General features: G+C 37.6%; 3 protein-coding genes across 3 annotated transcripts in view; 2 read left to right on the forward strand and 1 right to left on the reverse strand.

Moving 5' to 3' along the window:
* The first annotated feature begins 504 nt into the window (after positions 1–504).
* On the forward strand, positions 505–2972 carry cfhl5 (complement factor H like 5). Its single transcript, XM_079668020.1, has 4 exons — positions 505–692; positions 1245–1418; positions 2165–2344; positions 2625–2972. The coding sequence occupies exons 1-4, from the start codon at positions 623–625 to the stop codon at positions 2813–2815; spliced, it is 615 nt and encodes a 204-aa protein (XP_079524146.1). The 5' UTR covers positions 505–622; the 3' UTR covers positions 2816–2972.
* Positions 2973–5052: 2080 nt separating this feature from the next.
* Positions 5053–15362, forward strand: LOC307031164 (complement factor H-related protein 3-like). Its single transcript, XM_079667995.1, has 9 exons — positions 5053–5211; positions 6015–6197; positions 6290–6484; positions 6572–6751; positions 7933–8100; positions 9538–9705; positions 11143–11310; positions 14248–14427; positions 15073–15362. Exons 1-9 carry the CDS (start codon positions 5142–5144, stop codon positions 15261–15263), a joined length of 1503 nt encoding a protein of 500 aa, XP_079524121.1. The 5' UTR covers positions 5053–5141; the 3' UTR covers positions 15264–15362.
* Positions 15363–16226: 864 nt separating this feature from the next.
* The window catches only part of aspm (assembly factor for spindle microtubules), a 35479-nt gene continuing 31288 nt past the window's right edge, over positions 16227–20417 (reverse strand). Inside the window, exons 23-26 of the mRNA XM_079667982.1 lie at positions 20149–20303; positions 16851–17027; positions 16553–16725; positions 16227–16453 (exon numbers count right to left, since the gene is read on the reverse strand). Of these exons, the coding sequence (XP_079524108.1) occupies positions 16351–16453; positions 16553–16725; positions 16851–17027; positions 20149–20303 (608 nt within the window). The 3' untranslated portion in view covers positions 16227–16350. The remainder of the gene's footprint in view (positions 16454–16552; positions 16726–16850; positions 17028–20148; positions 20304–20417) is intronic.

Raw genomic sequence — 20417 nt, forward strand, 5'->3', positions numbered from 1 at the left:
ACTGTTAATATATACTGATCATACACACTGTTATATAATGTTATAAGTTGTGAATGTCATTCTGACATCATTTCTGTAGTATAAGAAGATTTAAGATATACAACATAAGCATCATAAAAAAGAGAAGATATGGAACCTGAAACTTCAAAATCAGAAATGTCTTAAAACTAATTAAAACATATATAAGACAAACTATTTTTGGCAATTTCATTATTTTATTTTGTTTCCTTTTCTACCATATCTGTAAAAAACAAATATATATATATATGTATATAAATATACATATATATAGAAAATTCCCCAGGCTTACCTTCAAAATTCTGATAAAGGTCAAGATTGACATGAAACAAAAAAAAAGAGCATAGAATAACTCTAAAAATATGTTTTTGTGAACTAAACAAGATACAATAGATCATTTATAACAATATGCAAATAGTGGCCTGTATGTACAAAGGATGATGTCTGAGCACCTTTGGAATGTGGTGTATTGCAAAGGCTGTGTTGTGTTGCAGTGCGAGATGCAATGTGCAATCCCACTGGGCAGTCCATGCTTAACCTCAGCGCTCCCTGAGGACTCAAACACACAGGAATTCTGCTCTCAGACAATATTACTCAGAGGAACATGCTGCTGTCTGTAATCCTTCTGCTTTTCCAACTGTGGGGGAATGTGGAAGTTTCCTCATCACAGAACGGTGAATATGAGTCCTTTTATAAGTTACAGGGGAAATAATGCATGTGTGTAGGGGTTGTAATCATTGTTTTGAAATTATATTTCTACAAATGAGACTATTACTATTCTGTTGTTTAACAAAATCCATATCAGAAATCCTCGTCTTCGTAGATTTGACTCGTAGATAAACGGAGAAAAATGTGTGTCATACGTTATATTAGATTTGAACTTGTCAGAGATGCGTTCAGTCCAAAGTACTGTATGTGTAGGTAAATAAAGCCTATCTTAAATATTGCCTTTTAAAAGAGATACTTTGAATGGGGGGAAAAGACTGACTAAATGTGACATTCTTTTAAAAGATATGTCAAAAATGATTGCATTTTGGGCTGAGGGAAGTCCATGCATCCATGACAGGATACTGCATTATCCTCTTATTCATTCTATTTCAATTATTTCTCTGTGCTCTCAAGCCTTGTTTATGTGTGTGCAACTTAACAGTACATGTAAGAGATCATGTAATAATTGCAACCTGCTTATGCCAATACTCTCTTTGTCATTACCCAAATGCTTTTAGCTTCTTCTGGTTGTGGAAAACCAACACCCCTTGAAGATGGAGACATTGAGGTGCTATACCAGTACAGGAACGGAGACAGGGTTAAATACATCTGTCAGAATCACTACATCATGGAGGGAGAGCCCTACAAAACCTGCACCAATGGTGAATGGATTGGACAGATGACATGCCTCAGTAAGTTAACATTCCCTTTACATCTTTGACTTTCTTTTAGCATTTTTGCATAATTAGATGTTGCTTGATTTTGTTGCTTCGTGAATAGTATAATGATTGTACAGAAACATATATTACAGTAATTAAACATCGAAAGGTGGAAAAGCATCTGTTTTACCTCAAACAAAAATAAATGTGCCGTCATAAAGTAACGTTTTTGTAACATCCCGTCATTCAATTCATATTAAGGTAGTTACTCAGGTTCATGTTATTTGCTTCATGTTTTGTCAAGTCTCTTTGTTCATCTGTCTAGTCCTGTCATAGCACTTCCTGTTTAATGTTGGTACTTACCTTTCCATCTCGTTTCAGAGCTCTCCTGCCCTTGTGTGTCTGCATGTGATTGTCAGCCCCTCCCTTGATTGTTGCCACCTGTGTCCCATTACCTCTTGTATATATAGTCCTCGTCTCCCTGTGTCCTGTACCAGTTCACCTTGTGACTTGTGCTAACAAGAGAGTCAGCTTTTCATGCCAAGAGAAAAATGTCAACAAATGTTTAAAGATAAATGATTGCATTTTGGGCTAAGGGCAGTCCATGCATCCATGACAGGATACTGCAATACCCTCTTATTCATTTTATTTAGATTCTTACTCTGTGCTCTCACTCCTTCTTTATTGTTGTGCAACTTAACATTACATGTAAGAGATCATGTAATAATTGCAACCTGCTTATGCCAATACTCTCTTTGTCATTACCCAAATGCTTTTAGCTTCTTCGGGTTGTGGAAAACCAACACCCCTTGAAGATGGAGACATTGAGGGAACTGTTGGACACAGATACAGGCACGGAGCCAGGGTTAAATACATCTGTCCGAATTACTACAGAATGCAGGGTGATCCTCACAAAACCTGCACCAATGGTGAATGGATTGGACAGATGAGATGCCTCAGTAAGTTATAATTTCATTTACATTTTTTTTATTCTGTGAGGTTTTTGGTATAAGGCAATATAACTTCCTGTCTGTTTACAAGTATTCTAGCTAGTAAGGCTTTGAATGTTGTATTGAAACAGAACACGATACTGATTTTGGATTATAGTTTTCAAGCCCTAAATATATTTGTAGTACGTATGAATTTGGCGTTATAGTCCTTTGCCATTAACAATATGCCCGCCCCTCTGAATGACTTTTAAGTATTAACAATATGCTGTGTATCCATTTTCTCTTGCAGAACCCTGCACTGTGAATAGCCAAGACATGACTACAAATAATATTGACTTCAGACATATTGAGAAGAATAAATTGTATTCAGAACATGATGATATAATCGCATTCATGTGTACCAGTGGAAGACATGACGGCGCAGTGGACATGCGTCAGAAATGCAATGATGGTGTGATCCTCCTTCCTACTTGCCTCTAAAGCTTTTTAGTCAACTGGATGTGATGACCATGAACTAGCTGGACAAACATGTACATAATTAAGCAAAGTAAAGAGTTAGACCAGTTCTTTCCTAATCAAGTGTTTGTAACCCAGTGCTCTGTGTGGTCATTCTAATTAAACAAATATGTTGACTTGGTCAGATTTCTGCCTCTATTTTTGAGATGAACTCTTTATCTTCCATGAAGAGGAAAAAGATGATATCCAAAATATTAATAAAGCACAATAAATGACCGAACTGGGCCAAGTTTCCTAATAATGATTTTCCTTAAACATAAAGACAATTTTTGTTTTAGATGTAGAATTTAAAAGCTGTGTTTCTTTCCGGAAATCAAAATAATCCGCAGTCATGGTTGTGAGCAGTTTCATATGGGAACTATTTTCTATCTACCGGAGTAGATTTGCCAACAAATAGACAAATAAATATTTTATAGTTGGATTTGTTCATTTTGAAAGTAAGAGTAATGTTCATTAAAAACTAGGCTTGCTGCCTGTAACACATCAAGGTCCTGGTAAGGAGCTTCAAGAAGTACACTTCAAAATCAGAAGAAGGAGGAAGACCTGTCGGCACATTGAACATTCAACATGAGATGTGTTGATGGTGTGATGCTCCTGCCCACCTGCCAGTGAATTGGCTGAATACCATTTCAATGTTAAATAAAAGTACAAAATTTGAGCATATATAAAAAAATATACGTTCAGTCTGTTTCCTTCCTTACTGTATATGTATTATGAGAAAATATGTAAATACTCCTTATTACATCTTTATTTTCCAACTCTAAGAATGTCATTGAGTAGATGATGACAATACCTTATAGTATTATAAGTATTTCAAAGTATGTACCTTGCTTGCAACCAGTTTTTTTTTATTTCAAATGCCCCCTGTGCAGATGTGGGGGGAAGTACTCAGATCTTGTGCTTGAGTAAAAGTAGAAGTACCAGAGTTTAGGAATACTATGTTACAAGTTAAAGTCCTGCATTCAAAATGTTACTCAAGTAAAAGCACAAAAGTACTTATTATGCAAACTGGCCCTTTTCAGAATAATATATATTATATGATTTGACTATAATTATTGATGTATTAAAGTGTTTATCAAAGCTGGTGAAGGTGCAGCTAGTTTTAATTATTTGTGTATACTGCAGGGTAGCTTGTGAATGTACTCCAGGTGTAACTAAAGTCTGATTTAAGTGTGAATTATATTTCACAGCATTAATCCATATCAGCAAAGTAACTGAAGGTATTAAAAAATGTAGTTGAGTCAAAGTATACAATATACCTCTGAATTGTAGTGCAGTGGATGTAAAAAGTAGCAACACATTGAAATACTCAAGTAAAGCAGAGATACCTCAAAATTGTACTAAAGTACAGTACTTTAGTAAATCTACTTAGCAACTGTACACCACTGCTCCTCTCTGTCAAATGAATACCCTTTGGTACATTGAGATGGGTTCAATGTTTTGAAGGTGTGATGACCCTGCTCTCTGCCAGTAAACGATTGAGCTAACTGGAAGTGACATGAGCTTGCTGGACAAACATGTTAATGATAAACCAGAGGAAAGGGATTGACAATATTTGTAGAACAGTTCATGCTACTGTAATCTGCACAATTCAGTGCTTTATACACCAAAAGTTGTCACTTTGAAATATATTATTCCACACACAGGAAGCCAGTGTACATTTATGAGAGCTGGAGGGATATGGGTCTTTGTTGGGACCTCTTAGAGAGACATCATTACCGTATAAGCCTGTAGAAGGTAAAAGGGGAGGACAAGTTATTCTAAACCCTGGTCAGACTGTCGTCCTCAAATTCGTAGACTTCTTTAAATAACTGAAAGAGAACAAACTTTTTAAAATATTTTATTTGTTATACTTACTCATACAACCTGCACGTAAATCATTGTTTGCAAACTTTGCATGCTGAAATGTATTAAATGAAGAAAAAAAAAACTATTTCCATATCAGGGTTGTTTTATAATACAAATAACATATATATAGGGAGTGTGTGTGTGTGTGTGTGTGTGTGTGTGTGTGTGTGTGTGTGTGTGTGTGTGTGTGTGCGTGTGTGTGTGTGTGTGTGTGTGTGTGTGTGTGTGTGTGTGTGTGTGTGTGTGTGTGTGTGTGTGTGTGTGTGTGTGTGTGTGTGTGTGTGTGTGTGTGTGTGTGTGTGTGTGTGTGTGTGTGTGTGTGTTCTAAGGGGGAGGTACTCGTGTTCCTGAGACAGTTTCATTCAATTGTTTGTACTTTCCAGTGTGTAGAAAGACTCGATTTAAGTAATTACAGAAGTACAGCTATTCCTGGATCATCACAATGACATATTTTTACTTTCTTGGGTTCTTTACACTGTGCCTTAAAATGGATACATCTTTACAACAGGAAGGTAAGCAAGAGGGGGAATTATATATATGAATAAAACCATATCCAGGACTTAATGTGAACCTATGTGTGAACTGAGTAACTCGATTGACTTGTTATATCAGACAAACCACTGAAAACTTGTTCTGTGACGGACAGTGCAACAATAAAATGTAAACTACATCTGCAATCACTGGAAGGAACCAGCTACAGTATGAACCTGCAGTTAAAAAACAGCAACAGATGTTATAGATGCCCTCCCACACCCCATTGTTACAGGCTGCATCCACACGACGGTTTTTTAATTAGCCTTTTCCTAAATACATTCGTATTCTTGCTATGTGTATTATGCAACAAAGATAATGTGTTCAGCACCCAAAAACTGAATTGTTGCTCATTAAAGGGTGATCTTATTTTTCTTTATTGGAGACTAGTATTCATTTCTAAATGGTTTGTTTCACTTTTTTTTAACTATTATTATTTACAGTTTAACTGAAAATTCAAGGGAAATGTTCATTCTGTTTATTTCTGTTTCATTCCCTAAATTATTTTTAAAAACGCTACATTTAAATGTTTTTGGGGTTATGTTTGTTGGGAGCCCCACACCTCTGTGTGAACGTAAGTAAAAACGGAGTAATACAGTGTACTGGTGACACTTGGTGACAATGGATCAGGACAAAAAGTGAGCAAATATTTTTTCCTGAAACTTTCAGAATCTCTTTACACAGAGGGGACACATGTTTATGTATAAGATGCATGAAAAAGTGGATTTTGCATAATAGGTGACCTTTCAGAAATCTTTATTCTTGCTTGTGTATTATTCAACAGAGATAATATGTACAGCACCTGAGATTGCAAATGGTGAAGTGCTTGGACAAATCCAAGAGTACAAAGAACATCAATTCCTGGAGTTTCAGTGTGATCACTTATTTACACGCGTTGGAGCCAGATCTTCAAAATGCACAAAGCAAGGAGTAAGAGCAGAATGGAGCCCCACGCCTCTGTGTGAACGTAAGTAAAAACTGAGTAATGCAGTGTCTGGTGACACTTCCCAATAAATATAAGTTCTGATGGATAATATGTTTATTTTCCAACAAATACAGTAATAGCATGTAAACTACAACTGCCAGCGCTGAAAGGAACCAGCTTTGAACCTGCTTATAGAAGCACGTTCCAACCTGGTGACCAAGTGACAGTAAATTGTGGAGAAAAGCACTGGATTTTTAGTCATCAACCGGTCTCAGTAGTAACTACATGCAAAGAGGATGGAGAGTGGACTATCAGACCTGTATGCCAAGGTATGATACTGCTGTGAATGCTGTTTTATTTGTTTATATTTCAAAAACTCGATTACTTGAGATTTACAAAACATGTTCTTATTCTAGAGGTTACGTGCAGCAAACAAGGAGTCCCACATGTGTCTTGGCGCAGTCGTTGGCCGCAAACAGTCAAATCGGGTGAGACGACACGTTACCGTTGTGAGACAGGCTACAGGAGGATAGATGACAGGGACGACAGGGCCACATGCACCCAAGATGGATGGCACCCAAATCCACTTTGTCAAGGTATTGTGAAGTAAACCTTATGTTTATAAGATATCTGTTATTTTGTTTCCATATTTGGCCATGGGGGGGGGGGGGAGTTTTTACTATATACTGTAGTTTACTGTAAAGGCTACATTTAAAAAAAAGAGTCCCATGAACTAAGTGCAGCTAAGCACAGGAACAGTCAGGAATTTACTTATTTTTTCGCATGCTTTTGAAATCATGGCTTTTTTTCTCAAAACACTTAATAAAATTCACAAAACCACACACCCAAAGTGCAAACACCTCATATATCCTGCAGGATTACTAGCTATACTCAAAACTACATAAACACTTATCAAAACCTAACCTTTGCACCAAATTGCACACACTAACTTTATAATATGAGACACTTTTTCTAACCAGCTTCAGACTGTAGTGTTCAATCAAAAGCACACTAATTTCTTATGAACTTTGTTCTGTATGTAGATAGTTCTGCAGGACAGAAATATGTGCAGAAACACAAATATTTTGTTGAAAGTAAACATTTTTATTTGTAACCTCGACTAATCTGCGAAACATGAATGCTCAGCAAATACAGTCACCGTTGTGTGAACAAAAAACATGCTCTCAATCTGATACAGTAAATGGAAAAGAAAACTTAGAGAGAGGAAAGAAAAACACTTAAGCTGCATTGTACCACCTAGCTGGGTCTGGCCACAGCACGTCATCAACATGCAGAAGAAGCATGCATCTATACAGTAGGCATGACGGTCATAGAGCTTCCACTGTTAGGCTGCAAATAACTTTTCAATTGACTTGAATTCATCCTCCCTCTCACTCTTATCCTCCCTCTTCCTCTTGCTGCTATGTCCATATATCCATTGTTGTAAAAAGATCTTACATGAAGCCTTTGTCTAGTGCTTACATCCCGATTGATGAGTCAACAATAAAGCAGGTTGGTGTCTATGGTCATTTGGCATGTGTATTTGTTAACTGCTTCATGTGTGTAGCATTTTTAATGGCAGTGTTTTGAAAATGGCAAACAAGTTAATATGTCAGATGTCTGTGTCTTACTTAGAGAACCGTTTGAGTGTATTGAATTGAATTGTAAATTGGGTTCAGAGCTGAAAATGTCTTTAGAGTTTTGGAGATTTGAGCCGAGGTTTTGCACATGTTTATAGTATGTCAAATCTTTTCAAATATATCGGGTTTTTTTTCAGTGAAAACATGCCCTCAGCCGGGTTACCCGAATGCAGACATAGTCGGAATCGACCTGGAAGAATACGGATACGAGGACCAGGTCGAGTTTATTTGTAACAACGGTTACGAGGGACGATTCACTGTAACCTGTGGGGACAACGGTTGGAGCAGATATTTACAATGTAGAGGTAAAAACGTTTTCCTTTTTGTTATGCTTAAAACACACATTAAGAACTTGACACTTGAGGCACTTGATGTATGTTTTCCCACTGCATCCGTCTGCCACGAACCCTACAGAAACCTAAGTGTTAGTTTTGGCCCATAGTGGATTCCAGTTGTGTTGTGTAAAATGGGGGAAATAAAAAGTTAGCAAATCCCCATGTCCTCCTCAGAGGACATTCCTAAAAACATTTAGTTTTAGGTCAAATAAGTATTACACTGCTCTGAAAACTCACTACACTAACTCCTAAGATGTTCCCTTACTATAATTAATTAAAATATTGAACTCACAACACTGGTAATTACAAAATTACAAACTTACCATTTCTCTTTCTTTAAATGGTGTTGATGGACGCCATTTTCGAAACACAATGAAATTATCTTTTTCAAAGCATAACCCCCACAAATGTCATATGTTTGAAAAGCCCAGGGTGTCCTCTGTGGAGTACAATTGGACTTAATGCCGTGGCATGTATAACCTCAAAGTAATGCACCAAAACCCAATGTGCTCCACAGAGGACAAAAATGAATGGGTGGGTCTCTGGAGGATAAATACTTGAAGTGTGCACCAAATGGCACACACTTCATTTCAAATAGGAGACACTTTTTCCAACCAACTTCAAACTCTGGTGTTCCATCAAAAGCACACACATTTCTTATGGACTTTGTTCTGTATGTAGATAGTTCTGCAGGACAGCGATATGTGCAGAAACACAAATATTCTGTTAAAACAATATTTGTATCCTCAACTAATCTGCGAAACATGAATGCTCAGCAAATACAGTCACCGTTGTGTGAACAAAAAACATGCTCTCAATCTGATACAGTAAATGGAAAAGAAAACTTAGAGAGAGGAAAGAAAAACACTTAAGCTGCATTGTACCACCTAGCTGGGTCTGGCCACAGCACGTCATCAACATGCAGAAGAAGCATGCATCTATACAGTAGGCATGACGGTCATAGAGCTTCCACTGTTAGGCTGCAAATAACTTTTCAATTGACTTGAATTCATCCTCCCTCTCACTCTTATCCTCCCTCTTCCTCTTGCTGCTATGTCCATATATCCATTGTTGTAAAAAGCTCTTACATGAAGCCTTTGTCTAGTGCTTACATCCCGATTGATGAGTCAACAATAAAGCAGGTTGGTGTCTATGGTCATTTGGCATGTGTATTTGTTAACTGCTTCATGTGTGTAGCATTTTTAATGGCAGTGTTTTGAAAATGGCAAACAAGTTAATATGTCAGATGTCTGTGTCTTACTTAGAGAACCGTTTGAGTGTATTGAATTGAATTGTAAATTGGGTTCAGAGCTGAAAATGTCTTTAGAGTTTTGGAGATTTGAGCCGAGGTTTTGCACATGTTTATAGTATGTCAAATCTTTTCAAATATATCGGGTTTTTTTTCAGTGAAAACATGCCCTCAGCCGGGTTACCCGAATGCAGACATAGTCGGAATCGACCTGGAAGAATACGGATACGAGGACCAGGTCGAGTTTATTTGTAACAACGGTTACGAGGGACGATTCACTGTAACCTGTGGGGACAACGGTTGGAGCAGATATTTACAATGTAGAGGTAAAAACGTTTTCCTTTTTGTTATGCTTAAAACACACATTAAGAACTTGACACTTGAGGCACTTGATGTATGTTTTCCCACTGCATCCGTCTGCCACGAACCCTACAGAAACCTAAGTGTTAGTTTTGGCCCATAGTGGATTCCAGTTGTGTTGTGTAAAATGGGGGAAATAAAAAGTTAGCAAATCCCCATGTCCTCCTCAGAGGACATTCCTAAAAACATTTAGTTTTAGGTCAAATAAGTATTACACTGCTCTGAAAACTCACTACACTAACTCCTAAGATGTTCCCTTACTATAATTAATTAAAATATTGAACTCACAACACTGGTAATTACAAAATTACAAACTTACCATTTCTCTTTCTTTAAATGGTGTTGATGGACGCCATTTTCGAAACACAATGAAATTATCTTTTTCAAAGCATAACCCCCACAAATGTCATATGTTTGAAAAGCCCAGGGTGTCCTCTGTGGAGTACAATTGGACTTAATGCCGTGGCATGTATAACCTCAAAGTAATGGACCAAAACCCAATGTGCTCCACAGAGGACAAAAATGAATGGGTGGGTCTCTGGAGGATAAATACTTGAAGTGTGCACCAAATGGCACACACTTCATTTCAAATAGGAGACACTTTTTCCAACCAACTTCAAACTCTGGTGTTCCATCAAAAGCACACACATTTCTTATGGACTTTGTTCTGTATGTAGATAGTTCTGCAGGACAGCGATATGTGCAGAAACACAAATATTCTGTTAAAACAATATTTGTATCCTCAACTAATCTGCGAAACATGAATGCTCAGCAAATACAGTCACCGTTGTGTGAACAAAAAACATGCTCTCAATCTGATACAGTAAATGGAAAAGAAAACTTAGAGAGAGGAAAGAAAAACACTTAAGCTGCATTGTACCACCTAGCTGGGTCTGGCCACAGCACGTCATCAACATGCAGAAGAAGCATGCATCTATACAGTAGGCATGACGGTCATAGAGCTTCCACTGTTAGGCTGCAAATAACTTTTCAATTGACTTGAATTCATCCTCCCTCTCACTCTTATCCTCCCTCTTCCTCTTGCTGCTATGTCCATATATCCATTGTTGTAAAAAGCTCTTACATGAAGCCTTTGTCTAGTGCTTACATCCCGATTGATGAGTCAACAATAAAGCAGGTTGGTGTCTATGGTCATTTGGCATGTGTATTTGTTAACTGCTTCATGTGTGTAGCATTTTTAATGGCAGTGTTTTGAAAATGGCAAACAAGTTAATATGTCAGATGTCTGTGTCTTACTTAGAGAACTGTTTGAGTGTATTGAATTGAATTGTAAATTGGGTTCAGAGCTGAAAATGTCTTTAGAGTTTTGGAGATTTGAGCCGAGGTTTTGCACATGTTTATAGTATGTCCAATCTTTTCAAATATATCGGGGTTTTTTTCAGTGAAAACATGCCCTCAGCCGGGTTACCCGAATGCAGACGTGGTCGGAATCGACCTGGAAGAATACAGATACGAGGACCAGGTCGAGTTTATTTGTAACAACGGTTACGAGGGACGATTCACTGTAACCTGTGGGGATAACGGTTGGAGCGGATATTTACAATGTAGAGGTAAAAACGTATTTTTTGAATACTTAAAACACACATTAAGAACTTGATTTATTTGTAACAGGCTTGCTGTTCAGTAGATTATCAAGAAATTGATCACTTAAAGAGTAAAAGGGGAGGTACCTTGTCTTTAAACTCTATTATATCGTTTCTATTTTTACTTCTATTCATATTGCAGTTTCATTAATGTCTATTTATTTGAGCTGTCCCTATCTTTCTTTGTTTTGCCTCAACAACTGACTTTGGGGATCAACAAAGGCATTTTCTTTTCTTTTTTCTTGAAGACTTGCATTATTTATGAAAGGGTTGGTTTGATTGTGTTTTAATGTAATCTGAATAGCTGGAGGATGTGTGAATAACTTCAAATATTCATTGCAAACCTCACATCGACGATACAAACTTTATCGGCGTTGTAAGGGAAAGTTACAGGCAAAATGATCGCATCCGATATGCATGCAAGAACAACCTTGAAATAATTGTTACTATTACCTGTGAAGAAAATGGTTGGAATGGGATTCAGAGCTGTTCAGGTAAAGTCAAACAACAAATCATACAACAAATACAGCAGGAAAATGATAGAGTTATTGGTTTTGGGTGTTTAATTAGCATGGTCTTAGCGTGTTCTCTTAACAGCTAAAAAATTGCATAACTACTTCGATGACCCAGTTTCATCAGTTTCAAAATGTGTACTGTTGAACAATTTTTACTTCATGCTTTTTCTCTCCCCTCAACACATGCCTGTTTACTTGAAAAGGATAAATGAAGCTCCTCTCTTGATTTACTGCACTCTAAAGCCTTGCTTTGGCTTTCATTTAAATGACAATGCTATCTTGTTATCATCCTGATCATTGCAATGCTAGCATGCTGTAAAGGCCAGGGCTGCCAACATTCACGCATTGAGCGTGAGTCACGCAATAAACCCATATCTCACGCACTCACGCCACACTTGCCTTTCCTCACGCTAAGTTTCCGTCCAAAATAAATGTATATAAATATAAAAATAAAGTGAAGGAACAGCAAACCGAGCGGTCTACGAAATGAGACGGTCTTCTGGCTTAGTTCAGTAAAGTTGGAACAATATTGGGAGATTCTGATTTCACGGATCAATAACTCATGAACAAAACGTTATTCAGACACAAATGACGTCTCCTAAGTACAGTGGTAAGGTTGACAAAGAACTACAATCAAATTTTGATCAAAAAAGCCAATACGCGCCGTCCTCCGAGCTGGACACATTACATTGGTCTCTATCCGCAGCCGGAGAAGAAACGAGTGCTCAGGGGCCGTCTGCAAAGTGCAACTCCGAAAAAAGAGAATACAATAATATTCAATCACTACATCTTATTACTACCAAACTCACTACACACATAAATAGTCTCCTGTGTGTCATACTACAGCAAGGAGTTTGGAAGAATATGCTTTTGAATAATTTTGGGGAATATTTATAATGTAAAATGTTCAATAAATATGGCATCATCTTAAATAACTTTACTATTATACAGTATATTTCTACCAAACTCACAATTTGCATTGTTGTTGTTAGCATCTGGTTAGCTAACTGCGCTAACGGATATTAAAAGCTGTTTCTAAAACAAGGAGAGGGAGACCTCTGTCCTGTCAGACTGAGAGAGATAACTACAGCTCACTGAAGTAAGGGACTCTCTGTTTAGGTTAACTTTAGTCTAGTTATCTCAGTGGGTCTCAAACGTTTTGGTCACCATTTATGAGAGTAAATGAAAACAGTTATGCAATACTATATGACAGTAAAACAAGAATACAGTTAAAAAGGCGAGTGATTTGTAAAATATCCATAAAGAAAAAGAAAATCTGTTTACAGTTCTGTTTCATATGGGTGTTGAGAGATGTATCCATAAATTCCTTTTGCTCTCAAAATGCACCAGGTTGATGCATTTAACTTCAATATTTTTGTAAAATAGCACTTTACCTCTGCTACACCAATACATGTCATTTTATATGCTGTGAGCTGATTATCGAGCCTTCATTGTAAGAGTCGCGGGTACACTGTGTATGTGCGTATTCCACTGTAGCGCCCGGTACATTAATGGGAAACCCGTACATGTTCAATACATTTGTAACACATGAACGTTTATTTTTTCGGTTCACCAAAAAAAATCTCACTCCAAGCTGAACTCAAATGTTGGCCGCCCTGGTAAAGGTATCACGTCAACTGTCTTAGTTTAGCATGCTAACATTAGATATTTATCAAGTCACGCCATCTCAATATCACTTATTTCCTTGTTTTTCGTCGACAGCATGTTCAAAAGTTGCAGTATCACATGGATTTGTATTAAACATTTAAATGTTTATATTTAAAACTAGAATGTCTCAGGCATCATGTCCAGCAACACAAGCGTGTCTCCTATATGTTATATAAGAACTCAACAATAAATATGTTGTGAACGTAATATAAACAGAGTTATGCAAAGTACTCATAATAGCACATTGTAAGACTTCTGACGCATTCCCACAATGTCAGTGAGGGCTTTGGTCTGCCACTCTGTCAAAAGTACTTAAGGACACTCAATTTGATCCCTTGATGCACACTATCAGTAAATCAGCATTTTTGCAGGGAGCTTTGTGAAGTTATAAAATAGATACAACCAGCCTTTTGCTTACACCTTTGCTGTAGCTCTATGGGGTTGCCAGGGTTTCTGCTCTGGTCACATGACTCAACACTATGAATACTCTTTTAAACACATGCCGCCTCTCACACTCAAGGCTCACATATTGGTATTAGGCCAAAATAAAAAGGGATCATCCCCACTAAAACTACATATCATTATATATATTTTAATTCCTGTGCTTATCTTTTAGTCTACAGTACATACAAATATAGAGTATATGTATGTTTTCGTTTGAGAATGGTTGTCACTTCTACAATCACAATCCAGTACCTGAACTGTATGATATACTTTTTAGAAGTTCTAGGTTGTGGCACAGCGCCAATCATTGCCGATGGAGACCTCAAGTACGCCAGGAAAAGTAATAACAGCCATAATGAAATGGTTGAATACATGTGCCAGGCATACTACACCATGGAGGGAGAGCCTTACAAAACCTGCGTCAATGGTGTATGGACTGGACACTTGAGATGCATCCGTAAGTTACAGGTTCTTCTTTAAATAACATGTGCAATATTAAAAAGTGAAAATCAACCTTCATTTTTAAATGGTTAGTCGTTGTAATTTGATTGGAAACCTAATGGATGAAATCCATTTATGCAACACCTCATTTGTGCCTGACCTACGTTCATGGCAATAACAGAGTACGAAATATGGAAAGCTGTTTTAGCATTTGAGCTGTGTGGCCCTTTTATTTAACCTCCTCTGCCAGAGTTTAAACTGTTCAACAAAAGAGGAATGGTTTGTAAACAGTTGGGTGCCAAGAGGCAATGTGTTCTCAAATAAACTGTCAGCTTATTGTCACATTAGCAACCAAGCTAAGCTCCCAAGCTAACAGAGGGCTATATTTTTGTAAGTATTTATGTATATTTATATCATTCCAGGGGAGAGTGAATGGCACAGCACAGAGTAAATAGAAATAAGGTCAGAGAGTTAGTTTGAATTACTTGTGCTGGGCCTGCTGGCTGGCATGTAAGCAATCAGCTCTCCAATTATTTTTAGCTCAGCAACTAGCCCTCTAAATCGCTCAACTATTGCCCAACATTGGCAAAAGTTGTGAATGCAGTATGCTTTACGGTCATTCCTGCCCTTATCCAAATGCTATGTTGATTGTCTCTTGCAGAACCCTGTACCGTGAATGAGGACGACAATAGACGACATAACATTACCTTTAAATATAATGGCAGTACATATTTCACTCATGATGAAATAATTGAGTTTAGTTGTACCAGAGGAATACCTGTTGGTTCAGCATCATTACGTCAGAGGTGTAATAGTGGTGTTATTGTCCTGCCTACTTGCCAAGAGTTTTAGTCAACAGTAGATCAAAGTAAAAAAAGGATTATGCAGAGTTATGAACTGATTCCATCGCCTCTTTGATGTTGTCAACTGTATAAATGTTAACATACATGATCTCTCTGTCTCTTTTCTGCCTCCTAAATACAGTCTGTAGCATGCCATGAGTAAAAAGAAACAATTAGAATTCAGCCAGCAGAGAAATAAAATCTGGTATGGATTGGAAGTCAATGGGTCTCATGAAATTAAAGCTATTGCAAAGAAATTTGACTTTTCAATAAAGAAACAGCTTATTTTTCAAAGATATTAGTATACAATTAAATTAAAACATTAAACATATATAAAAGATAAAGAGATGTATCCAATGTTTAGTTTAGTCATATGATATTTAATTGATTTCAAGTCATTAGTTCCCATAATATGGGAGCTTATTTTCAATTTAAAAACTGCAGATTTCAGATCCTATTTAGTCATTTAATGCTGCATTGTTTTACACAAAATGGTTCATATGACATGAAAGCTTATAAACATATTTAAGACTTTAACCATCCATCCATCCTTCTTCTCCCGCTTATCCGTGGTCGGGTCGCGGAGGTAGCAGTTCCAGCAGAGCCCCAAACTTTATTTTCCCTGGCCACATCGACTTTAACCACCATCCAATTAAAATTAGAATGCCATAAATGTCTGGTTATACAATTCTGCATTGACATGGAGACATGTAGGTCTAATGATAGGGAAGCTATATAAAAGATGTAATAATCTTAATACAATGACGAACATCATCGTATATATAATTCATTCAACCAATGCTTTAACATACCTCATTGTAGAGTGCTTTGTTAACAGTGCTAACAATTACATTAGGTGGCTACAACTTCCCACCTGGGAGCAAGTTACCCTGAATTTCATTTAAACACCCACCTGTTCAGCCTCATTTCAGTATAAAACCCATTAGATAGATAGATGAAACTGGCCCATGTATAAGAAACATATCCATTTTAATATTTAAGGAAATCATGGAAATGCAATAGTAAAAAAACTCAAATACAATACAAAAAACTATATTTTCTGAAGCACAATAAAATAAAGATTTAAAAGCTTGTATTTACAACACAATAGAGAGTGTGTTTGCCACCATCTGAATGGCCCTGAGAGGATCCACAATGTCTTTGAGCTTGTCCTTTCTGAGAACCCAATCCGGTGCAAATCTGAAAAACAAACAGGATGTCAGTTACCACTGCAAAACACATGAAATCTGTGAATCTCAGACAAATACTTTACTGTACATAGACACATCAAAAACTTACTTTGGCACAGGGCGGGATTTACGAGGCGTCGCTGGAAAGAAAAAGCTCCCGTTGATTGATGCGTTCATTTTCTGTTTCGTAACAGTTCTTTCAGCGTCCATCTTGTGTTTGCGAGCGGTGAGGCGGTAGATACTGCGTATCCTATCCAACACTTTGGGTAGCTTCATAACCTCCTATAAATAAGAGAGTTCACATTTATTTCAAAACTACAATAGCAATTTCTTTCAGATTAGAATTTGGTTGTGTAAATTCTATAATAACATATTTCAACAGTTTTTATGTCAGAGGAGCTACGGACCACAACGCGGTACTTGTCTTGCAGGAGGAGAGCAAGAAGGAAGCAGGCCTTTGTGAAGATACTGCCGCCCTTTTCTGCCACTTTATCTCCAGCTTTCTCACGGTATCTCTGCAGCAGGTCCAGCAGAGTCTCGACAGAGTTTTCCACCGAATACACTGCCTCAGTGGTCTTGTGGTACTATGGAAGGAATACCACGAAAGGAAGAAAAACACAGGGAATCAAACAAACTACATATTTTACTTTTTAAAACCATGAATGCTTTTGCTTCATCATTCCTTTGGAAGGCTCTGATTAAACCATCTGTTGGTTTGAAGCCATTGTATAATTTACTGGCATTCCTTTTATTACCCCACCTTCCTCCCTCTTCTTCCAATATAAAAAAAAGGTTAAAAGTCCAAACTGCTATTTACACATGAGGACAAACATCTAATTGTGGAGCTGTACCAACTGTTGAACTTCAGATTTGTTTGTATTCTTTTTTTTTTAAGTATAGCCATTAATGGAAAATGTTTCACTTTGAAAAAGCAGAATTTCCTAGTCTAACAATTTGAATCCACATTTTGTAAACTACACTTATTTAAGCCTGTAACACACAATTATCTGACAAAAAAACTATTAACTTGTATGTAATACATCTAAGGGTCTTTCTCAAAAATGTACTTAGTTCAGGACATGTAATAGATTACTGTGAATCAAGTGGTCTCCCTAGGTTTTAAATGACTGGAAAACATATTTCATAAAACCATGTGCTACACCAGGGGTATTCAACTAAAATTCAACGAGGTCCAGTTAGAGAAAATCTCCCCATGCAAAGGTCCGGAACATCAAAATGTCTAACTTGCTTTATGAATTAGTATGATATATATTGAAGTAGCCTGTAGCTTTATCAACGTCTGCATGTAATCAACAACTGACTGCCAAATAAAGAAAGTACAATTCATAAACAAAATATTTATTGTCAATTAACATTTAACTATCCAGATATACAGTAAATACTGTGGATATGTGTAATGTTCCTGCATTTAAAAATAAAATAGAGAAAATAAATAAAATAGCTTTTGAAAATGTGTGCATCTTAAAAGTACTTAATTTTAGATAAATAAAATAAAGTGTAGTAGCAGCTTGAGTTTCCCTTTTTCTTTGTTAACCGTTTCACATCATGACTTAACAGTTTCAGCTGATTATAGAACAATATCAGTCTTGACACATCATAAACTTTGAACAGTTTTAAAGTTTCTCTTTCTTTCCCTCTTATATTGCAGTCCATCACTCACTTTTTTTTAAATTCAGTGTGAGAATTGAGCCCGAGCTTGTCCTGCCAGGAGTTTGTAAATCTGGGCTGAAATGGTGTCAGGACCATTCTCATACACACATGCAGGTGCTCAATGGTTAGCCTCGGTTAGCCTGCCCTGGAACGACATTCAGTTTTAATTTTGATCCTGGTGGACTGATCATATTGGGCTCTGAGACTGCTTATTTGTTGTGACCTCAGTTCTGACTTGAGGCAATGTTTGGTCAAACACTTTGTGTTTTGTCTCATAGTGGCGTTTTGGCACTTGTAATGAGCACCACGATCTCTGAACAAATGAGACACACTGGTTCTGTGCTCCCAGTGGGCAGGATGAACATGAATGAGTCCACTCAGGGTTAAAAGCTCTGTTCTCACTGTCCACTTTCCTCTTCTTGGAGAGCGCCATGTGTAATGTGTCTCCCCCTGTCTGCCGCTAACACGCCTGTTCACTCTCCTCTCCGCTTCTCTCCCTGTATCGTTATTATTCTCTTCACTCACTTTCCTCTCCGCTTCTCTCTGCTGCTCTCTCGTCTCTTCTTCTGTGTTTCTCTCCCTGTATTCGCTCACTCGTCTCTTTCGCCCCCTGTCGGCAGCGGTTAAAATAGACTCGCCCCGTCAAAATTGAAATCCCCTATTAATGTATTCATTATAGGTCCGGGTCCGTATAGGTCGTCGTCTGGGTCCGGATCCGGACAGGGGTCCGCCTGTTGCCGACCCCTGTGCTACACAGTGTTTCCCCTAGCTTTACTGCTTTGGGGGGGTGCTGCTTTGGAGCAGAGAGAGGAGCTGTGGATTATTGTTATTGATTAATGCATCAGTGTTTCTTAGGGGCAAAAACACTAAATTCACAAATTAAAATGAAGCGTTTAGTTTATTTAATAAAAGAGCACATGTTCAATGTGAAAAGTGACAGTAGACATAGATTTGTTGCAATTTGGTTCTATATATAAAAAAACATTTTATTTTTTAAAAACACCTTGAATTTCAGGGGGGGGGCACGGGGAACCGTTGGCGGGGCGCAACGCACCTCCAAGATAATGGTAGGGGAAACACCGCTACAAATGTTAAAGTTAGATTTATTTCTTAATGTGTTCCTCATGAATAAAATGCAGACACTGCAGAATGTTCAAGCAGTTACCACAATGTTGCGCATTAAACTGAGCCTAACATTTTATTTTATAATTTTTTTGCAACATGAAACAAGGAACTGACAAGCTGTAAGTCTGTGGGGAAGTGAGCTCTGTTGAAGAAATGCTGCGCTCTCCGTCATCCTAAGCTTTACTCACTAGCGTTAAACATGTGAACATAACTCCTGTCAGATCATTTAAATAATAACCTGCTTTTCAGCACCATGTGCAGTAGAACTATAGGTACTGCAACATGAACTAAGCACAATACATAGTTATATGTTGTGAACTTTTGTTTGTTTTACTTCAACAATTGGCTACCTTGTGGCACGTTGCTATAAAAGTTTTGTACAGACGGATGTTGTCTGTGTCTTCGTTTGACTCGCTAACTCTATCTCACTGTGTTTCGAGTTCATGAAAGTTAGGCTTAAGATTTTAATCCCCTAAAAAAAACGTTTTAACCTTCTTTTTTCACACCTAGTTCCAAAGAGCCAAGAGGGCACTGGCAAACGTGGATTTGAAAACTTCCAAATTCTTTGTGATAGTCTCATGCTAAATAGATTTGTGTTGGAATATTATCTTATCACGCATTTTGTCACCAAAAAAACAAAAACATACAGTTCAAGCCAAAGTGTCAACTTGGCTTTGAAAGCCCAATTCTTTGTCCATTCAATAATCAAGACAAAATAGGAAAGACTCAGCTACATATTGTATATGTTCCTACCTTCCTATCAATAGAAGAAGTGTAGCTTTGAATGTTAAAGTACAGTTTAACAGATTACTGTTCTCTCCATTATCTTATTTTTTCACACCAAGAGCATGATAGCCAGATAATCTTTCTATGGCAACATTTCATGAGCATAGCAAGCACGGTTTGTACCTTGGAGAGGTTGAGGAAGATCTGGATGGAGTAGGTGATGACGTCCATGCAGGGGACGCTCCTGTTGCAGCAGCGGACGAGTGTAAAGATGGTGTTTGTGGCTCCGCTCTCCACCAGCCGCTCACAGCACTCTGGGGACAGTCTGGTTGCAGTCTCTGCGCGCGCACACACACACACACACACACACACACACACGGAACAAAACACACCAAACAGTAAAGATCTGGATATGGGAAGAGAATAAACACTGCTGTCTTTCATTAACTACC

The sequence above is a fragment of the Notothenia rossii genome (genome assembly GCF_949606895.1).
Source record: "Notothenia rossii genome assembly, chromosome: 1".
In the NCBI taxonomy this organism is placed as follows: domain Eukaryota; kingdom Metazoa; phylum Chordata; class Actinopteri; order Perciformes; family Nototheniidae; genus Notothenia; species Notothenia rossii.